The 12,352-nt window shown below is 41.4% G+C and overlaps 1 protein-coding gene across 2 annotated transcripts in view; it reads right to left on the reverse strand.

Annotated features, from left to right (window-relative positions):
• Positions 1-11,964, reverse strand: part of aebp1a (AE binding protein 1a) — a 31,131-nt gene extending 19,167 nt beyond the window's left edge. The window contains exons 1-5 of one of the 2 annotated variants that reach the window (XM_039779690.1): positions 11,670-11,964; positions 11,303-11,579; positions 4,624-4,899; positions 3,214-3,273; positions 1,096-1,155 (exon numbers count right to left, since the gene is read on the reverse strand). In XM_039779690.1, coding sequence (XP_039635624.1) covers positions 1,096-1,155; positions 3,214-3,273; positions 4,624-4,899; positions 11,303-11,555 — 649 coding nt within the window. In that variant the 5' untranslated portion in view covers positions 11,556-11,579; positions 11,670-11,964. Of the gene's footprint in view, positions 1-1,095; positions 1,156-3,213; positions 3,274-4,623; positions 4,900-11,302 lie in introns of both variants that reach the window. The other variant, XM_039779691.1, reaches the window with a different exon arrangement.
• Between the last annotated feature and the right edge of the window lie 388 nt (positions 11,965-12,352).

Below are 12,352 nucleotides of genomic sequence, written 5' to 3' on the forward strand. Positions count from 1 at the left end.
ATATAATAAAGTACATATATTGCAGTAAGGGGGCTTTTAAATTTAGGGACCTGGGCCCAGATCCGGGTACCTCTGATCCCAAAGTCCAGTTCATTTCATTAGTTTAAACACTGTGTACACATGTCCACATTAGACAGAAACATACAAAAACAAAAGTTAACCACTATTTAACCCTCAAAAAGTCTCTATATCAGAAATTTGGGTTTCTTTCAACCAAATTGTCAAAAATAATAACGTGGATGGTTCTGTAAAACCATTACTCTTCACAAATGAAATAAATGATCAGTTCACTACTTTTATTGAATTTGGGTGTTTTATTATTATTATTATTATTATTATTATTATTATTTATTATTGGGTGGTGATAGCACAGTGGATATGACACGTGCCTTTGGTGCGGGACATCTGGGTTTAATTCCCACTGCGATACATCAACCAATGTGTCCCTGAGCAAGACACTTAACCCCTAGTTACTCCAGAGGCATGTGACCTCTGATATATAGCAAAATGTAAGTCGCTTTGGATAAAAGCGTCAGCTAAATGATATGTAATGTTATTCAAATTGATAACAATTTAACAAAATTGATAAAAGAATGGTGAAAAAAAGTGACAAAAATGTCGGAAAAAGCTTCAAAAACGTGGCATAAAAAACACGTAAAAAAAAAAGGAAGAAAAAGTGGCAAATAACTTGGAAACAAAGTGACAAAAAACGTTGGGAAAAGCTTCTCAAACTTAGGGAGAAGTGACAAAAAAGGGACAAAAAACGTCGGGGGAAAAGCAACAAACGTGTCGAAAAAGTTATAATTTAAAATCATGACCCAGAAAAACAAAGTTGCATGAAAGTTGTGTTGCAACCCAAGGGTTAACGCGACTATAAGAAGTTATAAATCTGTCTCAAATCAATACTTATGCCACTCTATCAGCAGAGGCTTCTCCTCCCAATGTTTTTGTGCTGGTCAATTTTCTTTTGGTTCAGACTGAAACCTCTTTGGGGTAGCCCCAAAAATTCCTCTATGCAGTACAAAACCCTGAGTATAAAACCCTTTGCCACATACCAAGAAAAACCTGGACGCAGAATGTATGACAGAGGGGTACCTGGTATATACATGATGACCTCAGTCGTCGTGGTTTTAGAGCGTCCACCAGGCACCTCACCTGTGAAGAACCCAGCACATACTGAAATATTATAACATTTTACGGCAAAATATCCGCTACTACGCATTAACTGGCACATTTTTCTGGAAGACTCACCCCTCCCCTCTCTGTCCTCAGCCCCTCTTATCAAACAAATATGTCTTCTGTACTGAGGCCGCTGTGGAGTCTCACGCAGTCAGCATCTAAATCCCTTTACGTCCAATTTCATAAATAAGCCCTATGAGTTTAACTAAAGGTGCAGTAGGTTAAGACTTATAAAACTAACTTTCTGTCATATCTGCTGAAACTGACCCTCTGTTCCAGTAGAACTACATGAAGCAGGTCATTTAAATAAATCCAGCTCCTCTTAGCGGAAAGAGGGTAGGGACTGAGAAGTTGTTGATGTTCAAATTGTTAGGCTAAGGGGGGCCATCCACACAGAGACGCTTTTTGGTGCAAACGCACGTTTAGCATCGTTTGGGCCGCCCGTCCAAACGGATCCTGTAAACGCACTGCGTGAAAACCCACTTTTTTGAAACCTGGTTCCAGGGTGAACATTTTTTTTAACGGCTCCCTTTTGGCTTCGTTTGGACGGTGAAGCCTAACTCGCATACTTGCGTATCGATGACGTCATCGCCACACCCCTCAACCTCACAGCCTTCGACCTCTTACCCGCACTAGCACTAATGCACGGCCACTGCGGTGAAGCTAACCATATCCCATCTCCATGGTTAAACCAGCTCACTTCACCTAAATACTTTGTCTCTGCTCCCTGACACTTCCCTCTGCTCTGCCGGTCCTGGATTCTACACAAGATATATTGCTAACGTTATGTAGCTAATGTTAAACATCGCTAAAGTAGCTGACCGCTCCAGCAGGGACGTAACGTTAAAGTTAGCTTTTATGGTTAGCTGTTTATAAAGTGGAAGTAGACAATTTATCAACTAGCTAGCTAATCTGTCTGCTTATCAACTCCTTGAACAGATTATAGTAACTTTTAGCACGGCTTATTGTAGAAAGGCTATCGCAAAAAAAAGTGTAGATTATCAAAAAGACATAGGATCATAGATGTTTGTTTGACTGCCGATGTTAGCTAGCAGAGCTAACGTTAGCGCGCTAACCTGGATTCCTGGATCTTCGCAATCCTACCTGCAGCACATTTAACTATGTAAAGGGTGAAATGGCAACCAAAAAAAAGACACCACATAACACTATTCATCCCCATTGTGATCCTGATGCCGTTATGTAACTGCAGTTCCCTGGGAATGCCCCCCCCCCCTCCCTGTTTCCTTTGTAAAGCCCTTTGAGATGACACACTGTGATTCGAGGCTCCAGCTCGCTACAGAAACATGAATTTGAATTAGCCGCAGTCGTGAGCCCTCGGCTAGTTGGCAGAAAGCTAAAGCCTGAAGTCTTGTTTTCTCTCAGAACATTTAAATTACAATATATAGTGAAAGATTATTATGGAATTTTTGCCCAATGATGCCATAAACAAAACTGCCTACCCCAGCTTTAAAGTCTTTTATTATTTACCCAGATTAAAGACAGTAGTCTCTTTTTATTCGCTCGTTGAAAACATCTAAATCATAAATCTGTTTCATTGAGAGCAGCAGTATTCTCCATGTCCCTTTTCACCGCCCTCCTTAACCCGCTGGAACCCTTTAGCTTTGTCGTAAAAAGGCTTCATAAAACCTTTGGCTCTGAGTGAGTGAATGGTGACGAAAAGAAACCACGTACATCCGGCATCCCAGTAGTCTGCATCAAGTTCACTGCGAGTTTTTGTCGGAGAGCCCTAACCCTAACACTAACACCCAAAGATGGCCCCTTTCTTTCGGGCAACGGCGCAAGCACCCACAAGGCCTCCGAACCTGAGTTTTAAGTTCTTTTAACCTCACTGTAACCTTTTACTCCACAGCTTTAATTAAGGAGCCTACCTTCCTTTTACTTTTCTCTTAATTTTCTTAATCCCCCCTCTCTTTTTACCCAAACCTAACCCGGGGCTTCTTGGAGATGTCAACTGCATGTTTTGTGAACAAAGCACTAACACCGGTTCAGTGTCCCCGTGAATGAAAGTCTCACCGAGGCCTGGCTCGACGGGCTCTTCCCCTCCAGGCCCCTTCGGGGTCACAGGTGGAATCACTGTGAAGTCAAGTTAAAGAGTTCAAATGTCTGGAATCCCAACCGTCCCAGCAGATCAGAATAATGAACATTTTCTTCAAGAATATACGGTAACACTTTACTTGAAGATATCTACATAAGAGTGACATGACACTGTCATGAACACATGACACATGAACCCTAACCCTAATGTTTATATATTCTATGATGTATTTTAAATTATTTATGGTTATTTATTGTGTGGGACTTTTTACTTCTTAAAGCACTTTTTAAACATAGCACTTATTATTAACTCTGAATGATATGTGTATAGATATTTTTAACCTCAAGAGCAAGTAACGCAGACAGTATTTCATTTTTTTATTTAAATAACATGGTTTTAATATTGGAATAGAATTTATTTTATATTGGGACACCAGGCTTTTTATATTTTTATTTATTACACAACTTTATATATGTATGTAGGCATGTTGGTGTTTTTTATTTTTCTACTTTGATATTTCTCTGGGAGAGACACCGGAGTAGTTGTGGAGGTGACCTTTTATTTAAAGTTTTAAATTCCCGCTGTCCCTCCTGTCCAGTGGTTCTTTTAACCTCCTTTTAATATCTGGCCGTTCTTTTTAAACAGCCCCGTCTTTTTCATTTAACCGAACCTGGTTTTTTAAGGAGTTCTTTAAAGTGTTTTATTCACACCAGTGGTCCCCTTGTGCCCGTGCCCCTCGCAGCACCCATTCTGGGTTTATGACTTGTATATAATGTTTATGACACGTTCATGACAGTGTCATGTAGAGCCCGACCGATACAGGATTTTTAAGACCGATATTCCGATATATCGGCCGATATATATATTTTTTTTTAAATCCAGAAATGCGTAACAAAACAGATTTCCCTAAGATGAGTTATTTGTAGTTATTTATGAGTCCTCACTAAAATAATATGATAATGCAGTTTAAAAATAATAGTTTGTTTTATTGTCTTAACAGAACATCAAAATATATTAAAGTTCTGATAAATAAAATGTATAAAAATGCAAACTTAAGATATGAAACTTAAAGTCCTTTGAACAAAAAGACAATAACAACAAACTGTACAACGCCAACACACATAACATGGTTGAAGGGCGTTTCGTCCATTTTTATTAAATTTTTTTAATATCCAATTATCAATCATTTGTCATTTGCCATTATAAATGGTTCTGATGAATGAATATTTAAATATATCAGCCATTATAAATGCAGATACCGATGCCTAATATCGGCCCGCCGATATATATCTAGTGTCATGTCACTCTTATGTAGTTACCTTCAAGTAAAGTGTAACCGAATATACTTCTGATTCCCTCTTAAAAACCAGAGTATGATGTGTACGTACGTGTGTCCCAGCCCAGTTCAATCAGCAGCCGCTCCTCTTCCTCGTCCAGAGCCGGACGCTTGGTTGTTGTGGGCTGCACTGTGGTCGTCGCCTTTGGTTTCTTGGTGGCTTTGGTTGCTTTGGGCGCTTTGGGCGCTTTAGGCGCTTTGGGCTTCTTTGTGGGTTTTGGCGCTTTGGGCTTCTTGGTTGGTTTGGGGCCTTTTGGCTTCTTGGTGGGTTTAGGAGCTTTCTGCTTCTTTGCTTTGGCTTCCTTCTCTGCTGCTTTCTTTGCCCTGGCTAAAGAGAGATGAGTTTAAAAAGAGGAATTAGTATACAATGGGTGTGTTTACATACGTATGGCACATAAAGCAGCTGTGCAGCTACTTTAAGCATTTTATTGGAGGCTTACATGAGCTTTTATCGCTAAAATGTTTCTCTTCTGTTCTTGCCTTGTTTGTTAGCACAGTCGTATTTAAAGCAAACGTCACACTGTAACTATAAAACAAGTTACAACTCCGACAGACAGACAGACGGCCATAACACATAAACGCAGCAGGGCCTGGTTCTGAAAGAGAATACCGCCGGTTCATTGGTTTGGTTTGGTCCGAGACCAAACTAAAATAGCACTCACTAATAATCGCCCCAGTTGTTCCTTTGACAGTCAATCCTGCAGGCTGTTCTCATGAACCATTCGTACAATAAACTACTAAAGTAAAGCATTGTAATTGGTATGTATTCCACATATTTATTCCTGTCAGCACCACATTGACTAATGCTGGATAAGAGCGTGAAGAGTCTCGTAGGGAGGAGGTCAGCGGGCATGTTTGGCTCCTAAAATACAGTCGGGGAGCGGAGTTCATGTCCCTGAAGAAGTTAACGGGAAAACACAAGACTTTCACCCAGGAAACGGGAGTTCGTGTCCCGGAAGAAGTTAAGGAGAAAACTAGAGATGCGCAGATTACAACTTTCTAGGCCAATTCCGATTTTTGAGTTAGGCCAGTCGATACCGATTTTAGCCGATTCCGATTTCATTTTTTCTAACCACTTTACAGCACACACAAATATTTATTTTCTATCTTTTGTTTAATAGAACATTTTGCACAGAACAGAGAACATTTTTTGAACAGATAATGGATCACTATAAAATAGAACTATATAAATAACTCCTGGTTGGGAAATTCACACACATCTAAAGTGCAATGTTAGAACCATTTCCTTCTTTTCACATCCAATATCCAACTAAAAAAATGTGATTTTGGTTTTTGGTGTAGTCCCTCCGTGTGTGCGTGCATCCTTGAGAACTGTAACTCGTATAACTTATGCTGTCAGTTAATTGTAGCGTTGACCGGCATGAAATCGGCATATGTCAGACTGACCTGCCGGTCACGGCTGAGCATGTGAAAACCGGCCAATTCCGGTCACTGGCCGGTCTATCGGTGCATCTCTAGAGAAAACACAAGACTTTCAACCAGGAAACCTGTGATCGTGTACCGGGAGTACTACTTAGGGTACCAGTGTTTTAACCCGAACCACAATCTTGTTTCTAATCTTAACTAGTCATTTTGGTGTCTAAACTTAACTGTTGTCACTGCGGGACGGCCACCTTTTGTCGGCTAAACTCAAATGCAACAGCCGCTGAAACAACCGACAGCCCACGGTGCTCTGTACTCAGCTCACAGTCACCTTTTCTCGGCTAAATTTAACCGTAAAGACGACTGAACTTACCTGTCATGTGACCGGCCGTCACTCGCCCTAATTTCGTAGGATATCATACGAACCTGTTCATGAGAATGTGTTGAATACTGTACAGAGAATATGACGGAATAGTTATAGAAGAGAAAAAAAAAAAGGGGGGGGGGGGAAAAAAAAAAAAAAAAAAAAACGGTGTTTTAAGCCCCCAACGTCGACTTCAAGGCACCTAACCTTGACCCTAAACCTAACCATTGCCTAATCCTAGCGCCTTCCAGGCAGCACTGCCTGGAAGACGACGCTGGGGGCTTAAAACACCAAACACAGAGGAAAGGTCATGGTCATGTTTTTAATTCTGCCAAGAAGGTTATGTTTTTGGCTCTGTATGTCTGTCTGTCAGTAGGATTACGGAAAAAACTACTGACCCGATTTCAACCAAATTTGGTAGAAGGATGAAGCATGAGTCAAGGAAAAACCTATTAAATGTTGGAGCGGATTGGAGTCACAGGGCAGATACACAAATCATGTTTTCTAGTTGCACTGTAAAATCAAATGAAGTGAATTAAACCAACTCAATGTTTCTTATTCAAAATAATCACATTAAACAAACCACATACAACATGCAAATTACTGAGCTTTAGAATTGTTGGTAGTAGTATTTTTTAACAGAGCCATGCTGTTTACCCCTTCCTCCTGTTACAGCTATGTACTTTAAGGGATTTGTTCAGATGTTTTGAAGTGTGTTTGTATGAGCTGGGCAATATATCGATATCGTGAAATCGTCTTAGATTTTGGATATCTTAATATCATGATATGAAGTGTTATCTGTCCCAGGTTTTAATGGCTGGATTACAGTAAAGTGATGTAATTTTTTTTAACTTACCAGACTGTTCTATCTTTTCTATTATTTGCCTTTACCCATTTAGTCATTATATACACATTAATGATGATTATTTTTAAAAAAAGAATCTCATTGTGTAAATTTTTTTTTATGTAAGCCCCATTGTCAACCCTACAATATCGCTGCAATATCGACATTGAGGTATTTGGTCAACAATATCGTGATATTGATTTTTTCCATATCGCCCAGCTCTAGCAGGAGTACCGACACGGAAGCTAATAAATGTTCTGTACTGCATGTTTTTGTTATATACGCCGATACTGACATATCTGTCGATGTATTGACCTGGCTGATTTATAGTTTGGGCTCTAATGATTTTCCAGAGTGATGCATGAGGGAAACTAAGAACTCTTGTCAACTAACTATTAACAGTTTAACAAATTCAAACGTGGTAAGTTATATTTTATGTTGTGAAGGCAATGTAATGTTTTCACAGTGTGTGCACAGTAAATATTCTGCAAATCCAGCCTCTAGTTTCCAAGACATTCAGATTTATACTAGCGGATGGATGGAGGCGGTCCCCAGACCCTTCAGTCAGCTCAGTGTCCCGTTACACCCCCTCAACTGTCTGATGAGAGACGGCTTAAAGACTTAAAAGGTCCCATGTTGAACTAGACGGGATATTACAGAGAGGAGATCTTCAAAGAGCTTCAGGGGTTCAGTGTTTTCAATCCGCCATGGTTATGTAACCATCGTCCGACTCCAACGCAGACACAGAAGGCGGCTTGTTTTCTCCTGCTAGACATATTTCCTGATGTTCCACCGGTCCCTAAACACAACGCTGCCAACGTATTACTCACCCCCAGGTGTACTGGGCAGCCACTTTTCATTAGTGTCCGTCACCTTTTCTTCCTGTGTGACAGTACGCAGACATAACATCATACAACATGTGTTCTATGCTCCAGTGTTCGGGCCTCAAAGCTTTTATCTGTTTTAGGTTCTCCGGCACAATTATGGTTTTATTTCAAATGGTTTCTTTGCAAAATGTTGTGTGTCATGGTAACATACACTGGAGAAAAGGCCACTCCAAAGCTACGAAGCTAATTAAGACTCCACACAACTCTCTCTGGATCTCTGTGTGACTATGTTCAGAAGATTGTGGCGTCCGGCGACTTTCGCACGCAGAAACTCGAGTGAAGATAATGACCTCTTCTGAAGAGTCCATCATGTTTTTTTTAAATCCTCCGTGTCCTCCTTGGCTTCTAGCAGCTGTGTGGAGGAGGGAGGGGGGCGCGTGTGCGATCACAGAAGACTTATATCATGTGGACGCGCCGACAGTTTTGTTGTCATTACTTAGAATTCCTCATGGGAGGTGACAGAAACTACACACTATAGCTTTAAGCAGTTTATTTATGTTCTTTTTACGTTATGACTGGCTGTCAAACTAGATAAGACTCAGACTTAACCTTGATGACTCAAACTTGGGCCTCAGACTTCGACATTGAACTTCTTTAGTGACTCGGACTTGGACTCTGACTCGACACTTTAGTTTTGGGGGATTAGGGGCCAGACGACAACAACTTTTCTGCCCATGGATACCATAAATGTTATCAATGCAAACAGAAGATAACTGCATTCATGCCTTGATAGACTGCAAAAAGCCTGTAAAACTGGTCTGATAAAGATGTTGCACACTCAGCAAAGCCTTCCCCGGATAAACAAAGCCTGAAAGAAGTGAAAAAAAATTGTTTTGGTTCTCAGGTTTAGTTAATTATGGCCTTTAATGTAACTTAAATCAGCCACACATGAAAAGTTTTGGCTGCTAGCGGTTTTGCTTCATGCAGCGGAAAGTTAACATTCAGAACATCAGTGCCGTTGATCAATGCTACTGAAAGCTGGCGCTCTCCTAAATCCTGTCTGCTCACTTCTGGAAAATCGTAGTGGAAATATTTCTGCTGCTGCTCAGACTCTGTGTTTTTCACAGATGTGTCTTTCTTGGGAGACATAATTGAGGCACACAGGCGTCTCTCTAGCTGTAAAAGCTCATTCTCTCATCATTGTGCCGGACAAAACATGCCACTAAAACTTTAACACACGACCTGTATTCCTGGCAGAGATCATGTCCGCGGCCAGGCTGCCAAGAAAATGTCAGACCACCAACCGGACGCACTGCGAGTTTCTGCCCTGTCATCTCTGAATCACTGAGAAAATGTTATCTGGTTTCTGAAATGCAACTCATGTGGCAAACACACACGGCTTCTGTGACCATATGGAGGCAAGCAAACTGTCTGAGACAAAGAAATCTGTGGACGAGTTCAGAGAGAAAGCTGGAGCACTTGATAAGAGAGAACCAAATGTTTTCCTGCCTCAGAGATTGATTGCAGTCTTTCCTGTCTGTGTATCACCAGATTCTTGGCTGCAAGCTGTGGCTGCAAGCTCAGAGCAGAGCAGATGCCAGGAGAGGTCACGACAACTCTGCACACCTATGCCCTTAGACCAGGGGGTCTGCAGCCTCTGGCTCATTAGCCCCTCTCCAGTTTCTCCCTGTGGCTTTGCATACAATTCTACATATTTTTCAAACCTTTAAGTTTTCATTTAGCATTGTTGTAGGCCTAAAGTGATTCTTACCATCTCCATTTACATTTTTTTTTTCAATTATTAGAGAGATAGAATATAAATGATCTATTCTAGCAAAAATGAGGGACTCAAGTTTGAGACTCGGACTTAAGTTGCACACAGAGTGACTTCAGACTTCACTTGAGACTCGTCCTCAAAAGACTTCAGACTCGATGTAGAAAATATGTGGACTCTAGCTCAAAGACTCGAGACTTGGACTCTGGCTCATAGACTTGACTTGGCCACTAGCATAAAGAGTCAAGACGTGACTTGGACTCTAGCCAAGAGACTCAAGACTTGACTTGGACTCTAGGTCAGAGACTTGACTTGGACTAAGTCTCTAGCTCAAAGACTCAAGACTTGACTTGGATTCTAGCTCAAAGACTTGACTTGGACTCTAGCTCAGAGACTTGACTTGGACTCTAGCCCAAAGACTTGACTTGGACTCTGGCTCAGAGACTTGACTTGGACTCTGGCTCAGAGACTTGACATGGACTCTAGGTCAAAGACTTGAGACTTGACTTAGACTCTAGCTCAGAGACATGACTTGGACTCTAGCTCAGAGACTTGACTTGTACTCTAGCTCAAAGACTTGTGAACCTCTCTGATAGACTTCAGGTCTATCAGAGAGCCTTCAGCCTATTAGGTCTAAGCTAACTTAGACCTAATAGGCTGTTACCTTCATTATAAGGCTCAAATAGGTTTTGCAGCTGCAGACACATCTTTAACTTTACTATGGCTAAAAATGTTAACTCTTTTGGCAGTAAAGGTGGCCGACCCCTGCCTTAGACGCCAGGGCTGAACAATATATTGTTTCTTTATCGTCATCACGATATCAACTGGCACAGTAAACACACAGCGAAAGGCTGTGACATATATCGCGAAAGACACTCACAGATCTTTTGTGTTAGTTGAGAGATAATATCAACAGAAAACTGCACTTTAAAAATGTAACTGTCATTCTTTTTTTTAGTGCTGTCTTTTATATTCATCTCAATGTTCCATTTGCTCGATAAAGGAAAGTTGGAAATGATTCCATTTTATTTGTATTAAATCCAACAAGCTGTTTGTTGTATTTTAACAGAATACTGAAAGCAGTAGGAACTGAGTACACTTTAATATCTGTTTATTGATCACAACTAATATCTAGGGCTGCTCCTTCTTAGTCGATTAGTCGACTAATCGGTCAACTTGGATTTCTTTAGTCCATTAGTCATGTTTTATGCTTTTTCATGCTGAATGACTTATTTCCAAGAAACGTACGAGCACATCTCTGGTAAACACAAGAATTAAAGTGGTGCTTTTGCATGATTCTTTGCGGAGAAACTCAGATTTACAGATCTGTCGATTAAATCAACTAATCGATTAGTCGATACAATTGAATGAGCGTTAGTCGACTAAGAATTTCTTCAATCGAGCAAAGCCCTACTAAAATCGTTAACGTGATATTCAACAACATCAGGTATTTTCCTCGTGTCGTGCAGCCCTAAATTCAATCGCAGATTAGCGCCGTCTGAACGGTGGCCTTGTGTCTGTGTTACAGCTGCTTCTTACCTGCCTCAATTTCCTCAGGTGTTTTCTTTTTCTTTGGTTTTGTGCTCTCGTCTGGCACCACTTCAGCCGGCTCGTCTGACATTTCAACACCCCCTTCCTCCGTCCGTCTCCTGGGCTCGACCAGTCCTCGGGTTTCTCTCACCTGGACCCAGTCTCCGGAGAGTTTGTCCTCCTCCTCCACATTTTCTCGAGCAGCGACCGGAGCGCAGCACAGGGTCAAAGCCACCCAGGCGACCAGCACCTCAGCCCTCATTTTCTCCAGTGAAAAACAGCAACACTGGCACGAAAAAGAGCAGACGCACTCCAAAATAAAAAAACAACCTGAAACTCAAACGAACTTTTGGACGCACAGTGACGAAGATCTGACCTGCAGATGCACAGATTCTCTTAGAGGTCCTTTAGGAAGCGTCGGAAGACATTGAAAAGGGATGCAGAGAACAAAAGGATGAGCCTGTGGACGTCTGGGGAGCTTCCTCCTCTCTGATGGCGAGTCAGCGTGGAGAGAGGGAGAAAAGGTTGTGGGTTGGAAGTTTTTAAAGCTGGCCGTGCTGGAGAGGAGGAAGTGTGTCTGTCTGGAGTGGATTTTCTCCAGAAGTAGCAGCAGAGCAACACACCTCCCTCTTCCTATTCTTCCTCCTCCTCCTCCTCCTCTTCTCCCACATATTCCTCGGTCACATCTCTCCCTCATGGCCCTTCACCCCCTTTTTTTCCCCCTCACCCATGTCTAAGCAGAGGGGAGGAGCATCTACCACATGTGACATTCCTACCAGGGAGGGAAGAAAAGAAAAGAAAAGAAAGAAAGAAGAAACATTAAAGGAAGACAGCTGATTCTGGTTTGCAGTTGTTCATAGAATGACTCAACCACCGTGCAGTAGATGTGGATTTAATCAAATGATAAAAAACATACATTGAAAGACAACAAAACAAGGTGACTTCTCACTTCTTCTGAATGCAAACATCCTCCTATTCTAAACTCCCAAGAGATATACTGTAGTCTAAAGCAAGACTAGTTCAAGAAGAGATTAAAGGCCCTCTTTTCTCAGTTTGTTT

The sequence above is a fragment of the Perca fluviatilis genome, chromosome 17 (assembly GCF_010015445.1).
Source record: "Perca fluviatilis chromosome 17, GENO_Pfluv_1.0, whole genome shotgun sequence".
In the NCBI taxonomy this organism is placed as follows: Eukaryota; Metazoa; Chordata; class Actinopteri; order Perciformes; family Percidae; genus Perca; species Perca fluviatilis.